Consider the following 18457-nt stretch of genomic DNA (forward strand, 5'->3'; position numbering starts at 1 on the left):
GGTCACCTCATGACTGCTGTGTTGCGCTGCTCTCTTCGGGAGCCCACTTGCAAGAAAGCAGCCACCGGCAACCCCCCCTCTCCAGCTGGGCAGAGTGCCACTCACTGACCCAGCGGTATTCTGAAAACACCAAGCTGCGGGAGCCAGGGGGGAAACAGGCACTCGTGAAGCTTGGCGCCTTTGGGATACCGCTGGGTCGGTGAGTGGCACTGTCCGGCTGGAGAGTGGGGTTGCCGGGCTGCTCTTGTAAGCGGGTTCCTAAAGAACCTGGCATGGGGACGGGAGGATGCAGGCATAGCCTCAGGGATGAACAGCCATGAGGTGACCACATTCGCTACCTCCTTTATCCCCAAAACAATAAGCTCCCCCGATAATAAGGCCAAGGCCATATTTGGAGGGGGGGTCAAAAGAAAATAAGACCCTGTCTTATTTTAGGGGAAACACTGTAGAAACAGTACAAAAATAGTGAAGGCAGGCACTGTTCCCTCTAAGGTGTGCGCCTGCGCGGCCGCGCACGTGGCTAGAAACCCCCGCGCAGAGATTTCTAACTGCCGCGCAGAGCTTTCTACCAAAGCAAACGTGGGGAAGTCCTTTGCAGGTGGCTAGAACTGGCCGCCTGCAAAGGACCTCTCCAGACTTGTTTTGATGAGCCGCCCGTGGCAGTGGTGCCTCTCTCTCCACGCGGAGCACCTGAGCTGGCCCCCGCATTATCCCTCCCCCTTCCTCCTCTGCCGTGCTTTTGAGGCCGCGGGAGCTAGTAGGAAAGCGGCGGAGGTGGAGGCGATGGCAGGGATAACCCAGAGCCCAGCTGAGGTGCTCCGAGCGGAGGGCGAGGCACCACCGCCGCTGTTTTGCCGGTGAAGGAGAAGGAGCAAGAGGACTGGCGGCTTTGAAATGGTCCCGCCGGCTGCAGATTTGATTCGGCGTAAGCAGGGGCCAAACACATGCTGAGCCGACTTTGCGCAGTGAGGCGGAGTAATTCAACCCCCCCAAAGAACACGTGTGTGTGTGTGTGTGTGTGTGTGTGTGTGTGTGTGTGAGAGAGAGAGAGAGAGAGAGAGAGAGAGAGAGAGAGAGAGAGAGAGAGAGAGAGAGAGAGAGAGAGAGAGAGAGAGAGAGAGAGAGAGAGAGAGAGAGAGAGAATGAATTGGATCAAAATTGGTGGCCAAAGGAGTGGAAGGAAGGAAGGAAGCCCTGCCCCCTGGGAAAAAAACTGAAGATGGAGCAGTGAATGAATAAGCCATAAAAGCAACAAACAATGCGTAAGTAAGCTGAGGAGGAAGTTCTCAACTAAGGAAGCAATATTAGAAAGAAATATAAAAAGCTCAATATGCCAAAACACTTATTTTAGTCTTCATTTAATTACTTGTATCGTAGTCTGATGTAACATGTTTTTAAAGTTAACGTAGTGTTTGAGTAGCACATTTTCATGCCTGACATTCATCAGGCTGAAACCTCGCTCACAATTGGTGCTTGGCGCTTGGAATGTTGTGCAAATGTCCAGCAGACGAGACAGAAGTTCAAACTGTTGCTCTCTTAGGTGCTCAGGCATGAAAATGTGCTACTCAAACACTATACTTTTCCGCTCACCCTGAAAAAAAAAAGACTTCTGCTCAGCTTTTAGATCATTAGACTGGCTAGAGAGAGACATGGCACCAACAGGTCCTGGGTCCTGGCATTTTGCAGGCAACCTGTCCTCTCACATTCCTTTGGAATGCAACCCATCACATTTGAATTAGATTTTGCCAATTATCCTATTAAAAGATAATCCTATTATTCTAAAATATGACTAACTCGATATTAAAAATGTAAATATTTAATGCTGATAAATAATAGCAGTAATTGTTATTTAGTATGATTAAAATCAGTATTGATATATCAATATATCTATCAAAATTGACAATAAACACTAAAATAACAATACAAATATATAATGTGGAATATAAATGTAATAAATATAATATATAAATGCAACATAAATGTAATAAAATAATTTATCATGAAACTCTCCCCCTTTAAAGTAATAAGATCAATTAAATAGTCTAGCAAGTTTGGACAATATGCTATATGTTATGTTACTTAAGAATATATATGCCTCAGAATCAGATACAACATCCACATCATTTCCAACTGAGTCAATAAAATGATATGCCATGCCAAAACTATTTTAAATAAAGATATGAAATTAATCAAGTATTGCATTTATTTTTCAAAATGAATGTAGATTTTTTTTTTAATTTAAGTTTTGTACCCTATCTTTTCTAACTAACGTTAACTTTAAAAACATGTTACATCAGACTACGATACAAGTAATTAAATGAAGACTAAAATAAGTGTTTTGGCATATTGAGCTTTTTATATTTCTTTCTAATATTGCTTCCTTAGTTGAGAACTTCCTCCTCAGCTTACTTACGCATTGTTTGTTGCTTTTATGGCTTATTCATTCACTGCTCCATCTTCAGTTTTTTTCCCAGGGGGCAGGGCTTCCTTCCTTCCTTCCACTCCTTTGGCCACCAATTTTGATCCAATTCTCTCTCTCTCTCTCTCTCTCTCACACACACACACACACACACACACGTGTTCTTTGGGGGGGTTGAATTACTCCGCCTCACTGCGCAAAGTCGGCTCAGCATGTGTTTGGCCCCTGCTTACGCCGAATCAAATCTGCAGCCGGCGGGACCATTTCAAAGCCGCCAGTCCTCTTGCTCCTTCTCCTTCACCGGCAAAACAGCGGCGGTGGTGCCTCGCCCTCCGCTCGGAGCACCTCAGCTGGGCTCTGGGTTATCCCTGCCATCGCCTCCACCTCCGCCGCTTTCCTACTAGCTCCCGCGGCCTCAAAAGCACGGCAGAGGAGGAAGGGGGAGGGATAATGCGGGGGCCAGCTCAGGTGCTCCGCGTGGAGAGAGAGGCACCACTGCCACGGGCGGCTCATCAAAACAAGTCTGGAGAGGTCCTTTGCAGGCGGCCAGTTCTAGCCACCTGCAAAGGACTTCCCCACGTTTGCTTTGGTAGAAAGCTCTGCGCGGCAGTTAGAAATCTCTGCGTGGGGGTTTCTAGCCACGTGCGCGGCCGCGCAGGCGCACACCTTAGAGGGAACAGTGCCTGCCTTCACTATTTTTGTACTGTTTCTACAGTGTTTCCCCTAAAATAAGACAGGGTCTTATTTTCTTTTGACCCCCCCTCCAAATATGGCCTTGGCCTTATTATCGGGGGAGCTTATTGTTTTGGGGATAAAGGAGGTAGCGAATGTGGTCACCTCATGGCTGTTCATCCCTGAGGCTATGCCTGCATCCTCCCGTCCCCATGCCAGGTTCATCAGGCTGAAACCTCGCTCACAATTGGTGCTTGGCGCTTGGAATGTTGTGCAAATGTCCAGCAGACGAGACAGAAGTTCAAACTGTTGCTCTCTTAGGTGCTCAGGCATGAAACTGTGCCGCTCAAACACTATACTTTTCCGCTCACCCTGAAAAAAAATTAGAGGGAACATTGAAGGCAGGTTAATGAAGTGGGCAGAGAAGTAAAGCATGATTGAATACAGTAGTACCTTGATAACTGCTTTGAAACTCATTTGAATTTGGTATTCAACACATTTAGACATGAAAATTTTGTCCCAGTACTTATCATTTGCTTGGTACTCAACCCACAAACTAGAACTTGTTGATGTCAGCTACCTTGTGATTCACTACATTATTCCTTATGGGAAAATTTTGTTTGGTACTCATTGTGTTTAGTACTCATGCCTCTCAGAACCAGTTAAGGAGTAATATTTAGGTACCACTGTATATGTATTCCCTTTTTAAAGGACTGTTCAAAGACAAGGCAGGGGCCATGCACATATCTAGGGTTGGGAATCGGACTGCTGTTCCAAGTAGCCGGCATCTCATCAGATGACAATGTCTGATTAATTAATTTGATGCATATCAATTCTTTCCAATTGTAAAGGGTGGGCAGGCACTATGGAGACTGTCCTTTAGACAGAGTGTCTGTCTAAAGGACAGTCTAGACAGAGTGTCTGTCTAAAGGACAGTCTCCATAGTGCCTGTCCACCCTTTACAATGACACTGTGCCATAGAAGAATTTATAGCTGGCAACCAACCCTTGAATTTCAATCAGAAGCTAATTGGCAGTCAGTACAAGTCATGAATCAGAGGCATTACATGAGTGTAGCCAGTACTGCCCATGGTGCTGTATTCTGAGCACTGCACCTTCTAAATGGTCTTTAAGGGAAGCCCCATATAGAGTTCACTCCAGTTATCTACAGGTGCAGTGATCCAGAAATGAGTGACTTTCTGTAGGATCTCCTGGTCCAGGAATGGGTACAACTGATGTACAAGATTTTCCTGGTCACGATTTCCACTTGATCTTTGAAGCAGGATTGCAGGTAACAGAAAAATCATAAATTGTGTACCAGTCCTAAATAGAGAGGTGCGACCCTACTCAGGATTAAAGATGAAATTAGCCAGTCTCGCTAGGGTTGAACCCGAGTTGATTTTACCCGATCCAAATTTTCATCACATCCAGACATTGGGACAAGTACTTGATAATTTTACTTGGTCAGCCTAAGATGCATGTGCAGTACTGATGCTGCTAGAGATGATGAAATTTAGCAGTCCCATGGATATATTATTCAGAAGGATTGAGGACTCCCAAGTACTGTGGTACCCTACATTTCAGGGGGTTTGGCCACAAACATTCTCTTCCTGTCAGCTTTGACTGAAGCGGATTATAAAAGAATCACAAAACACAGTATCCCCATTCCTAATCCCTTTTGGGACTCAAAGATCTCACAATCTCTAATCCCTCTTGGGAATCAAAGGTCCCACAAATCAATGGTATGCAAAGATTTTGAGAGATCCAGGAGAAACAGAGCATCCCTCCTCCCATGGCTCTGCTAGAAGTCATCAAAAAGTGTGATCAGTATCCCAATAGTCTGCCTCAATCTGAAACTTGCCTGAAATGTTATCAATATAATCTCATTTCTCCAGAATCCACTAAAGGCACAGCCTGATCACCTCAACTTTTTCTGAAGTTGCGTCCAGCATTGACTTGAGGAGGGGTACACTACCACCTTCAAGGCAGGCAAACTACCATTTGGACCAACTGCCTATCATTCCCCAGGTGGTCTTCACCAATCAGGAGGGACAGAGGTTAAGTAAAGTGGGGTTTAATTTAGCATAGCAAGATTGTATATTGCCTTGATTTATAAATCACACTAATACATGATATGGTTTGGTTTTGGTCTTATGCCAAACCCACTTAATATGCAAACGCAACTATAGTTTTAACAATCATAGTTAAGCAAACCAGGTCTAAGCAGGCCGTGAACTTAGTTATTACACATGAACATATATTATGTATAATTTTCTAAATCAGCTGCTTGGAAAATACAAGTGTAAATTATATAATTGTCCAACCAATTTTATAAAGCAATGCATTATGTGAAAGATGTCAAATAAAATAATGATAAGGCATTTCTGAGATGCATACAATTCAAATGTCAGTCCTATACATATTGCTGATAGTATTTTAATCAGTTCAGTGTAAATATGAGAAGAATTGTCTCCGGTTTCACTCATTCATGCTACTGTACAATTCAAAAAAGACCCATTTTCAGAACAACGATGTTCAGATCTTCAAGATGGCTGAAAATTTGGCTGTGCCCAATATTTGTATTTGATTCAATGATGGCATATTCACTATTAAATGAAATGTGTTGTTTCTATAACCACACAGCCATTATCAAAGGTTTGGAAAAAAATCAAGAAAACTAAATAAGGCGTTGAATAGCTTTATTGAAATTTTTATAAATAAAACATGCGCATTTCAAATGTAAACCCAAGTGAACTCAAGTGCAGACAATTTATAACCTCTGTCATGCAGGAGGCTAGCTTACATTGAAAAAAGCAGCTTTAAAATACCAGGATTAAACACCAGCTTTTAATATCAAAGTATAAAGCAAAGCCATGTCCACAAACCTAATTTTATCCTGGTCAAATGCTATTTTAAACTTTTAAATGCTAACATAAATAAATAATTTACCAAAATGTGCACTCACAGAGTGAACTTTGTTTACAATACACAATTTATAACCTATTGTATTTGCTTAGTTCAAGTGAAGATCATACTTTTTGCTTTAACAATGGTGGGACCTTAGGTAGTAGATATGTGAAGTGTGCCTCCACACTTAAGAGAGTTTCTATCAAAGATAGTATTGTGTATGTATTAACAATACTTCAACTATCAAAGGGAAAGCGCAAACAAAAACATTTCAAACAGTCACACTTATTTTTGGCATCCCTTCAACACGATTAAAACCCAATTCAAGGTATGTATACTTTATCTACTTATTGTACAGGTTCTGACTCTTGAACATGCAAATGCCAATTCTTCTATATTAAGTAAAGTTATCTTTTGAGATAAGATGTAAGGCTATGGTGAATCCACCAAGAATGCACATGAAAAATTAGCAGACCTACCTTTGAACCAGTTGCCCATTAACAAATTTGAAGGCAAGTTATATGGAAAAGTCATCTAAGCTTGATGCACAGTCATTACTATGAATACAGTATACTATTAAAAATTGGAATCTATTACACTGTATGTAGTTTGCAAACTGTCAAACTACTAAAAATTGGGAGAAAGAGGGACTTACAGCACAGTCAAAATTTTTGGACTGACACCAGATTAAAGTTACGCACATCTTATAAACAAGATAACAGGGATTATGTTTACAAAGTAGATCCAACAAGCAATGAGGGATACTTACATTTAATTGAAAAATTCAATTCCTTAATGCAGCATGAAATCCAGAACCTGTTCCACAGCAGCAGTAAGATGAACATAATATTCTGGAAGATTACTTTTATTACAAAAGGTTAAAACACCTTTTCCAAGTCATTTTATCATGATTAAGTTTCTTTTTAATAAACATTTGAGGGAGAAACTTGAAAATCTGACATTCCAAGAATGTTGCTGCATTGAGTTGAATATATTAGTCAATGTTTTTGTTACTGGTTTAAGGACATATCCATTGAAAAACGGAGGTTTTGCGGTAATATTCTTGGGGTATTGAGACAAAGAACAAATCCACAAATTGTCAATATTAATTTGCATCCAAAACAAAGAAACTGTAATTCATCCAGATTGCAGCAGAAATTGTAAAGGGATTTATTTTGATTTCCTATATAGCTTGTAAATACAAGATTGCAAAGATATTAGAGACAAATTCTAATGTTTTCATTGTGTTTCACTTCAGGTACTGCACAAGTTAAAATGTAACAAGGATTTACATTCTGTCATCTGAAATTTCCCATCTCAGATTTTATTTTTAATTTGGTGGATAATTTCATTTTTTTAAATCGAGAGCTCCCATCAGGAAGTTCTTCTCTGTATGGCTTCTAGTTCTTCGATTAATTAGTGTGCATACAATTTTCATTCTCTATATCATTGTCATTCTCATTACTGTCTTCATCACTCTCTAATGGAATGCCTGTAGCAGCAGAAGCACCTTGTTTAGTTTCCCGATCAAGAGGAAAAAAACCAGTTCCACTGATTGTGTCTTGTCTCTGATAGAAGAGCACATAAGCTGCTTTGGACTGCAAAAAAAAGAGAAAATGTTAATTATCAAAGTTAAACTATCCATTTTAATTACTTAATTTTCAATTTTATTATAGTAAAATATATTCAAATTAAGGACAATACAATTCATTCTATTACTTTGATACATAAATAACTAGGCTCTATCTTTGGCAAATAGTTATACTGATAATCGTATTTAATTCCTGGGGCTTTAGTAATGGTCAGATGTTTGCACATGGATAATACATGCAGAAGTAGCCCATTACAAGGCATGAATGAAAACTGACCATGACAGAAATGAATAAAGAAAATTATCGGGAAGTATTTTTTGGAGTATAAGACACACCTTTTTTCCTAAAAAAAAAAAAAATGGCTGAAAATCTGGGTGTGTCTTATAGACTGAATACAGCATTTTTTGCCTCCCGAAACCCTGCACCCTTCACCAAAATGACTGTGCAGAGCCTTTAGGAGCTTTGCAAAGTGCTCCTGGGGGCTGGGGAACGCAGAAAGAACAAAAAACGGGCCATTTCTTTGCTCAATTTCCCCCCCCCGCCCCCCAGGAGCACTCTATAAGCCTCCTAAAGGCTATGCATGCCCTTTTTTTGACAAAAAGAGCCAGTTTTTGCAAAATAATGGGCCATTTTTTTGCTCATTTTTGGGGCACCCCACCCCCCAGGAGCACTCTACAAGCCTCCTAAAGGCTATTCATTCTTTTTTTGAAAAAAAAAAAGGGGGGGGGCGTTTTCACAAAAAATGTGCCATTTTTGGGAGGTCTGCAGGGTGCAAAAACTTTTTTAAAAAATTTGCCTCTTTAAAACTTTGGTGCGTCTTATACTCCGAAAAATGTGGTATATCAGGAAAACAAGATTAAGATGAAATTTGTTCAGCCACTCTCAGGTTTAACGTTTTCTGTTAAACAGCAATCCTTATAAAGCTTATACTTATTTCTACTCATAAAGTATATTGGAAATTTTTATGACTGTCAATGAATTTTATTTATGGAAAACAATGCTGTTTCACTTTTATCTGACATTCAATATGCTATCCAATCAATCAAATTTGATCACATAGAACTAAGCAGGGCAGGGAGATGAAGTTATTAAGCTAACTTGAGGCAATGAATAATCTTAAATATATTGGCATTATATATTGCTCACTGAAAAAAAGAGGACTAAAAATCTTGTTTGGGCATAAGCTAAGAGCAATTGAAAAGCAATTCTTTTTTCCTAAATCTGCAAATTAAAAATTAAAAATAACACTTGGGAAACATCAAGTCTTAGCAAAGATTGATTTTTACATATTTGTTTTTTAAAAAAACTAGCTATGGTGGAGCTAGCCGAGAAGTATTTAAAAGGCAGAACATTTTGGAACATGTTACATGCAGTGCTACTGATCCTTCCCATCAGTTACAAAAATTGATACTTCTCAAACCTACTAGGACAGTGATGGCAAGACTTTTGGGCTTGGTGTGTCAAAAATTTAGAAAATGCCTAATTTGACTCTTCTGGTATGTCACCGAAGCCCCCTCAAAAGAGGAACAATTCTTTACATATTCATTAAAAAAAATATAGTCCAATTTTGTGTATCCACAGGAACCGCCACACACTGCTTACCTTCAGGCAGTGTTCTCTTTCATTTGAGCTAGCTCCAGGTTGCACAAGGCTTTTGTTCTTAAAGTGGCTTTGGAGAATGCTCTTCTACAGCTTCTGCAGCCTCTGAAAACCACGAAATAGCACAACCTGTTCTGTGATTTTCAGAGGCCCTGGAAACAGTTCAAGAACATACCTCCTCATGAAATTTCTAGAGTGTCCAGAGGATGCATGACAGCACACCACATTTTCATGAGGATTTCACAGCCTCCAAAAATTACACAAGAATAGGGCATGCTAACAAGAATAGTGGTTGGGTGTTAATGCTGGTATTGTGGCATATCATGTTTGACGTGTGGCATAGGTTTGCCATCACAGGAGACCTTACTTCCAGGAATGAACTTTCAGGATTTTTTGGATGAAATTGAAAAGATACAATGCATAAAGTTTATTATTATTATTATTATTATTATTGTACAATTGTATCACAGCGGCCAGTTGTTTCGCTGGATTTGGCATTGGTTACTAGTCGGGCCCCACCCAGGGGCCTAGGACGTCGTAACGTATTTTTGTAATATACGTGCAGATCCAAGCAGTGCAGCTTTTTGCATTTGACTGATGGTGATTTTGTCAATTTTTAACTGTTTTAAATGTAATTCCAGTGCTTTTGGAATAGCACCCAGTGTGCCAATTACCACTGGAATTACCACTGCTGGTTTGTGCCATAGTAGTTGAATTTCGATTTTTAAGTCCTGGTATCTTGCGATTTTTTCATGTTCCTTCTCGGCGACCCTGCTATCACCTGGTATTGCGATGTCTATGATTGTGACCTTATTTTTCTCAACCAGTGTGATGTCTGGTGTATTATGCGCCAGTATTTTGTCGGTTTGTATACGGAAATCCCACAAGATCTATTATTATTATTATTATTATTATTATTATTATTATTATTATTATTATTATTATTATTAGTTTTAGTTTTATAGCATGGTAAATATTACTTTTAATAGCTTATATAAGCAAGTCAGTCTCGGATCTTGTTTCTGTGCAATAATGCTATCTTTTTCTGGAAACTGATACTTGCCACAATTTGTTCTTCGGATGCAGTTGACACACTGCTATCATCAAAGTAGTACCACTTCCCATCATCTTTATTTTTTGCAAAAGCAGTATCTAGAATAAGAAAAATCATTTTACCCAGAATGCTGAATACAGCCATAATAAAGATAAATTCATACATATAAAATACATTACTTACAATGCCCTCCTCCCATGCCTCCATAGTGATTTGACACTGCAATCAAATTATAGCGACACGGTCCAGCATTTGGATTAATTAGGAATTCGGACATATCCAAATCACTATTTTAAAGAAAAGATCAAATGAGATTTGTTTTTAAAAATTGTATATTAGTAATTATGATTTTCTTTAATAAAGTCAGTGAAGCCCTTGTTTTAGATTCTAATGCAAAGCAATAAATGAATCACACTAAAAATCTAGGAGTGAAGATTTTGTAAAAAAAACTACAATAGTTTATCAACAGATATGGTTTCTAAAATAATTTATTGTGTTACAATTGTCTTGTAAAAGGCCAAGTTAAAATGTTGAAGTTCACTTAGTGACAACCAATCTCATGCCATATGTAAACATACTTATACAAGGAAAGAACATATGCATTTGCTTTGTATTTCTTGAAGGAAACAGAATATAAATGTACTAAATAAAGTGATTCTTTATTTGCTGTGTGCGTGCGTGCGTGTTCATTCATTCTGCCAGCTATTTCTATGCTGCTTCAATCAAACAAGCTTAATTCATAAGCATGTTCAGATTTTGTTCAGAAGCATTTTTCTTTCAGGTAAGAAAGAAAGATTTCTTACTCTGATTTACCTCATAAAGCTGAAACATAATTGGAAATAAATTAATAATTCTATACATATATATGGATGATCAAAGTTTTGTCTACATATGGAATTAACATTGCGTGATTACTTAATGTAGGGAAATATATTAACATTTAATTAAAACACTGGAGAGCAAGCAGTTTTTTGGATGAAAAAGGCAACATCTATACTATTCAAATTAAAGTGTACTAATTTTGTCTATATAATAATGAACTTATAGTCTGTAAACTATGTTTCAGAAAACCAAAATTATTCTCCGGCAAATCAATATAACATACCCAATGGCCTATGCCTTATCGCTTTCCTCTTATTTTAATTTTAATCAGATACGTAGGTTCATTTTCAGGCAACTATAACCTAAAGTATTGTTAAGTTCCAAATGTAACAATCACATTTCTATAATTTATTTACATCACTATGTATATTCGCCAGAATAATAAATATTATAGAATATATTATACTGGTGTTGGCTTTCACAGCTGGCATCAATGAAGCAGTGATGAGCATTCGGGCTAAATGGCCATGATCAGGACAAAAGAAAATAAGGCCATGACCAACCTAAAAACTAGTATCTGATTCATTATCTAATATTATAAATACCTAATATATATTCTTGTAAATATGAGAATAAATGTTTGTAAAAGTATACCACGATATCTACAGTAACACAAAAGCTATCCATTATTGATATGGTTCTCACTTTATTGGGAAGTCAACCAATGTATCCAATTTATCTCTCATGTATCTGCTATAAGAAAAACGTTTTAGATGCACCACCAGTACTGGCGGTAGTGACCACAAATCTAGTTTCTTGGTAGCTTGCTGATGTTCTTTACAGTTTGGGCAATACCTAGAGAGACCAAAAAATCTTGTTAGACTTATTTTACAATTAAGTAAAGTATGTGGCAAGAAAAATATGAAGATAAACTTTTCTTACTATGCTTAATTTATTAAATGCTTGTTACAAATTAAAACCTTAGAAATATAATTTTTCTGTTTCCCCTGAAACTTGTGGAAATATACTGTCAATCCTATTATGCAAATAGTAAAAAAACTTTTATTGTTCAAATACAGATCTTTTTCCTTCTAGTCTTTAAGCTCATCTACAAAAAAGGGCAACTCGGGGGACTGGAGTTTACTGCTCTTGGGCAAGAGATATAGTAGGGAGGGATCTGTCTGCCAAGCTTAACATGAGGTGCTTTCCATCTGCAACCCAGAGGTGAGTGGGGTAGCTGGCGGGAGTAAGGAGGGCAGAGGCCAGGTTGCTTATGTGAGGAGAAATAAAGGAATAAAGGAATTGCCTGATACACAGGTACTGAATGCTAGCCAGAAATGCCACATCTTGTGTTTATCTCACAAAGTTTTGTGATTTTGCTTTCCAGAGATGCAATACGTCTGGTATGATATGTTTCAGAACTTGCTTCTTTGTCATCTTTGCTGTCCAAGGAATGTCTTATCCAATACTATAGCTCAAGTGAGTCAATTTTCCTCTTGTCTAGTTTTTTCATTGTCTTATTCTAACAACTGTAGCTAGCTGTGGGGAAAGAATAGTGTGCACTACAGATAGTCCTCAACTTATGTTCACAATTTGGACCTGAATCTCAAATGTTGAGTGGTCATTAAGCAAGATATCACATGACCGGTTCAGTCAATGAACACAATCCCTGTGTTCCTGTATTCCTGATTACAGTTGTTAAGCAATCCCATGGGTTGTTAAGCAAATAAGTCCCAGTGTGGGAGTGCCTCAAGAGTGTGAGGAGACTGGCACAGGCTGTGTGCAAAGTGCTGCTGTCTTATGTGAGTGTAGGAAGGCAGGGGGAAAAAGTGGTCATTCTTGGAATGTAGGCTGACCCAGCAGTGCAGCAAAAAGGTGCTGTGCCCGGGGAAGTGCCAAATGCTCAAGAAGCTCTCAGAGTATTGTGTGAAGCAGTGCCTCTTACCCTATGAAGGGCAAAATGCCAGGGAAGCCCCAGTTGCCCCAGCCCAGCCTTACTCCAGGGCAGAAAGGAGAAGGCAAAAAGCAGGCAGGCCTCAGGGAGGTGGCAGCCATTAAAAACCACTCCAATCTGACCTTTCCCCCATGCATGGTGAGGGCAACTGAAATACTCCTGTCAGCAACTTCTCTCATAGATAGTATGGCAGCACTTGCACCAGCTTTTGCCAGTCCCAAATTTCGGAGTGGGGTTTGCCCCCACATGCATTAGCTCCACTGATTGGGGTTCTACTGAGCGGGGGGGGGGACGGACCCTGACCTGGCAGTGGGGAAAAGGACATAGATGAGGGTAGATAGTTAATTGAGGAAGTTGCATTTGATCGTTTTAACATCAATTGTTAATTTTATATTTCAATTCATCAGAATGGTCCTGAGCTTGATCTTTCTGAAGCGGCCAATCTATCACTTTCTTCTTTAATCTTTTTTGATCAGATATTTCAAATACATCATCAGCATATCAAAATTGTTGATCTTTTTTCCTCCAATCTTTATTCTGATTTATGATTCTGAGAGTTCCTGCTTCCTCATCATCACTGCAGCATACAGATTGAACAAAAAGGTGAAAGAATGCAACATTGCCACCCTCCTTTCTGTATCTTGAACCAACCAGGGTCTCCATATGGTATTTGCACAGTGGCTTCCTGATTTGTGTACAGCATCCTTACCAACCTGAGCATGTCTGTTGGCACCCCCAAATCTTCCAGGGATCTTCGCAGCTTTAATTATTGATACAATTAAAGGTTTTCTTGTAGTCAATAAAGCAGATATAGATGTGCTTTAAATATTGAGATTTTTCCCATTAACCAGTATAGAGTTGCAATATTTGCAAGTGCCACAATTCCTGAAGTCAACCAGAACATCTGTTCATGGTTGGCACCAGATATTGTATTATCTTAAGGGGAATCTTGCTAGCATGAGGGATAAGGACAATTGTGCAGTAATTGGAGCATTCCTATTCCAAAATGATATACTACCATTTATGATCACATGATTACTTTCATTTACAATTATAATTAGATTTTATACATATTTTATTTTAGACACAAACACACCCTAAGAGACATATTGTTTTGAATTTTATTGTGAGAAAAACAGTGGTAACCTATAGCCTCATATACAAATGTTTTCATTACTGTCATTGTGGGAGGACAAAATAACCCATTTGGAGATCCCACAACAAGAGACAGCTATATGTATACACCCATATGAATATATATTTGTCATTTATTCCCATAAATTACAGAGTAGTATTTGGAGCCATAAAGTTTACAGATAAAATGGGCCGTTGGTTCTTACCTGATACGCCCCTTCTCTAGGCAGGTGGAGACAGCAGCCATGCGTGGGTTAACTTAGCCAGTAACCAATGGACTGAGTTTACCAAAGTGATGTCATAGCCTCTGGGGAGTGTCCTCCCGCTTTCTTGATGAAGGAGAATAAGTAGACTGCTGTGCTGCATTAGATTGCTTTCTGTCGATCCCTGCTCCAAATCTTTCACACCAAATGGTCCAGACATAGGCCCGCATCAGAAAGGCCCCACTCACACTCCCTCCCAGGGACACTCCAAGCTTTGGCTGCTGTCTCCATCTGCCTAGAGAAGGGGCGTATCAGGTAAGAACCAACACCCCATTCTCCAACGTTGGTGGAGACAGCAGCCATGCGTGGGACGTACCAAAGCTTGGAGTGTCCTCGGGAGGGAGTGCGAATGGCCTATGAGTCTGGAGAAGTGAACACCTGTTGTAGCACCCGCCTGCCGAATGCTGCATCTGCAGAAGCATATCTATCCACCTTGTAGTGGCGGATAAAAGTGGTAGGTGTTGTCCAGGTAGCCACCCTGCAGATTTCTTCCACCGAGGCTTGTGTGGTCCACGTCGCTGAGGTTGCCGCACTCCACGTTGAATGAGCGCTGATGTTGGACGGAGGAGTAAGTTGATGAGCCAAGTAAGCCTTTCAGACGGCAGATCTGATCCAGCGCCCTATCATGAACGAAGAGGCCTTAAGCCCTTTGTTATTGGGAAAAAATGATCTAAAAGAGCTTCAGTACGCACATCCATCGAGTCTGTGCGCAGGGTTAGGGCAGAAGTTTGGAAGAGTCAAATCCAGAGAGTGGTGAAAGGCCGAATTTACCTTTGGGATAAAGGAGGGGTCGAGGCAGAGGGCCACTCGATCCAGATGGAACACACATAGATCAGATCTGATGGACAGGGCAGCCAACTCCGAGACCCGCCTCACCGATGTGACGGCCATGAGAAAGACCAATTTCAGAATGAGGTTTTGTAGTGAGGCGGATTTGAGATGTTCAAATGGAGGTTCTGTGAGGAAGTCCAGGACCCTGGCTAGGTACCATGAAGGAAACCGATGAGCGACCGGGGGGCAAAGGTTAGATGTGCCCCTAAGGAAGCGACGGACATGAGGGTGCAAAGAGAGAGGCTCATCTCGGTGCAGAGAGAGTACGGAAGAGAGAGCTGCCACCTGGCGCCGAAGCGTGTTGGGCAAGAGCCCTTTGTCAAGTCCTTGTTGCAAGAATTCCAAGATGTGAGCTATCGAAGCCTCGAGGGCGACAAACCCTCTAGCAGAACACCACACTGAGAACGCCTGCCATGTGGATTTGTAAATTTTAGTTGTGGAAGGGCAACGAGATGCCTGAATAGTCCGGATTACATTGTTGGAAAGGTCAGCCGCTTTCAGATCTGCCCACTCAGGCTTGAAGCGGTTAGGTTGAGCCAGAGAAGGTCAGGATGATGAATGGATCCCTGATGTAGAAGGGATCTGATCTTGGAAAGACGCCATGCTGGACCCACCGATAGATGGACTAGGTCCGCATACTAGGGTCGGCGTGGCCAATGAGGGGTGATTAGGATGACGTCTGCCTCTTCTTCCAGCACTTTGCGAATCACCCTCTGAATCAGGGGGAAGGGATGGAAGACGTACAGGAGACCTCAGTCACCTGCACCTCAGAGTGTCCACCCCTCCGCGCCTGGTGTCGTGTATCGAGAAAAGTACATGGGTAAGCTGCTTGTTGGTTCTTGTGGCGAAAAGATCCAGGACTGGAGCCCGTACCTCATGGTCAGCTGCCTGAAAATGTGAGGGTTCAGACTCCATTCTGCAGGGTTGATCGTAGTGCGGCTTAACCAGTCTGCCCTCATGTTGTCGGTGCCAGACATGTGTTCAGCCTGGAGAGAGAGAAGGTTGGCTTTCACCCAGATCCCCAGATGAAAGGCAGAGTCCATGAATGAGACAGCTCTTGTCCCTCCTTGGCGGCTGACATGCGCCTTGGCCGTGGTGTTGTCCATCCAGATCAACACATGGGAGTTGCGTACCAGTGACTGGAAGTGGAGGAGGGCCAGATGGATTGCCCTCAGCTCCAGCTTGTTCATACTGTGAGCGAGGTTGGAACTGGACCACCAGATCTCGAAGATGAGTGCCCCACCCTAATAGACTTGCGTCCATCGTGATTACGATACGAGGGGGCTTCCTGAAGAGGGACCCCTGAGAGATAGCAATAGCAATAGCAATAGCAGTAGACTTATATACCGCTTCATAGGCCTTTCAGGCCTCTCTAAGCGGTTTACAGAGAGTCAGCATATTGCCCCCAACAATCTGGGTCCTCATTTTACCCACCTCGGAAGGATGGAAGGCTGAGTCAACCCTGAGCCGGTGGGATTTGAACCGCTGACCTGCTGATCTAGCAGTAGCCTGCAGTGCTGCATTTAACCACTGTGCCACCTTGGCTCTTCGGATCCAGATGGCTGGAGAGATCCACCAATCCAGAGACTGGAGCACCTCTAGGGTCAACCTGACTTTCACTAGGGAACAACTGCTGTTTGGTCTTCCGGTACGGCAATAGGAACCACTGAAGGCATCGGCTGTGAAGCCGTGCCCACGGAATGATGGAGAAGCATGAGACCATCTTTCCGAGTAGCTGGGATAATAGAAGCAGTGGAACCAGATGTTTCCTCCGTACCTCCTTGGCTAGCTCCCTAAGGCTCACTTGCTGCTCTAAGGATAGGGAGACCTTCTATTAGGGCTCCCAGATGGACCAATCAGAAGGTGGGGACTAGGTGGCTCTTTTGATGGTTTATGCAGATCCTGCAGTACTCCGATGGAAGTGTGAAGGTCCTGAAGAGCCTGATTGTGCGACCTGGACAGTAAAAGAATGTTGAAATATCCAGCCCCATGGAAACTGTGACTGTTGTGTATTTTAAAGTGTTGTTTTGTTTATTTATCCCCTTCCCTTGTTTATTGTAAGCCGCCCGGATTCCTTCGGGAGTGGGCGGCATACAAGACTAATAAACTCAAACTCAACTCAACTCGTCCAGGTAGCACAATATCCGTATGGGATAGGCTCGAAGGTGATATGCGACCACTGACAGTAGCTTGGTGAACACCCTTGGTGCTGAGGACAGCCCGAAAGGGAGGGCCCGATACTGAAAGTGGTTGCCAGCGTAAACGAATCTCAGGAACTGCCTGTGGCGTTTGAGAATGGGGATGTGGAGATAAGCCTCCGTGAGGTCCATTGAGGTAAAGAGATCGTTCCTGCACACACTCTCCAGAATTGTCCGAAGTGAGTGCATCTTGAATCTGCTGTGTACTCCAGGGCCGCCTTTAGTTTATTAATGTCTCTGTGAGCCCTGGAATCTCTAGGAGGAATCCTTTCCTGAAGCTGCCTGAGCCACAGAAGGGCAGAGGGGCTAAAGAATGAGGAGGAGGTTGCAGCTCAAACAGCCCACGCCGCAGCTTGATGGACCTTGACAAGAGTCTGTTCGATTCTTTTATCCTCCAGGCAAAGCGTCTCCTCAGGAGCAGCTGAAGCCGCATTAGGAGAGGACAAAGTCAACACAGGTAAATCAATAGAGGGTACATCGAGAGCTTTGGCGAGGTCGGGACCCACGTTGTACAGCCGCTTGTCCAATGTTGAAGGGAGAGGACCTGTACCTGCAGACAGCCTCTGGTTCTGGAGCACATTGATGAATAATCTGGGGGAGGGTATCACTTTCTTCTCTAGTGAAGGTTGAGTGAAGAGAGGATCCGTGGTGTCTGTCTTGTCCGCTTCCGCCCCCTGAGGAGTCTTCGGGGCTGGGATGCCCTGAGCTTTCTTGCCTTGAATAGAAGAGAATGAAAAACAGCTGGTTTAAATAGACCAACAAATGAAGGGGGGTCGGGAGGGAGACCCTCATCCTTAGACAGGTCCAAATCTCTGGTCGGATACTCCTCCAAGAAGCGGAGGCGGAAGGGTCACCTTCCCTATGCCTGGAACTGGAGGAGGAAGACCTGCGAGGAGTGGAATGAGAAGAAGATGAAGATTTGTGCTTTAGTCCCGCAGCAATGCCCTGTTCAATGGCATCTGAAATGATGGCTGCCATCTCAGGTGTATAGGGCAGGGCCCTGAAGCGTTTAG

The 18457-nt window shown here is 41.8% G+C and overlaps 1 protein-coding gene across 8 annotated transcripts in view; it reads right to left on the bottom strand.

Annotated features, from left to right (window-relative positions):
- Positions 1–5772: 5772 nt before the first annotated feature.
- The window catches only part of USP15 (ubiquitin specific peptidase 15), a 94651-nt gene continuing 81966 nt past the window's right edge, over positions 5773–18457 (bottom strand). For 7 of the 8 annotated variants that reach the window (XM_087723525.1, XM_014072213.2, XM_087723526.1 and 4 more), the window contains 4 exons: positions 11770–11919; positions 10426–10529; positions 10252–10340; positions 5773–7595 (listed from right to left, as the gene is read on the bottom strand). In XM_087723525.1, the coding sequence (XP_087579651.1) occupies positions 7410–7595; positions 10252–10340; positions 10426–10529; positions 11770–11919 (529 nt within the window). In that variant the 3' untranslated portion in view covers positions 5773–7409. Of the gene's footprint in view, positions 7596–10251; positions 10341–10425; positions 10530–11769; positions 11920–16827; positions 18160–18457 lie in introns of those variants that run through there. The other variant, XM_087723527.1, reaches the window with a different exon arrangement.

This window comes from Thamnophis sirtalis, unplaced genomic scaffold, assembly GCF_051295495.1.
Source record: "Thamnophis sirtalis isolate CommonGarterSnake01/CBP01778 unplaced genomic scaffold, rThaSir2_p1.2 scaffold_9, whole genome shotgun sequence".
Classification (NCBI taxonomy): Eukaryota; Metazoa; Chordata; class Lepidosauria; order Squamata; family Natricidae; genus Thamnophis; species Thamnophis sirtalis.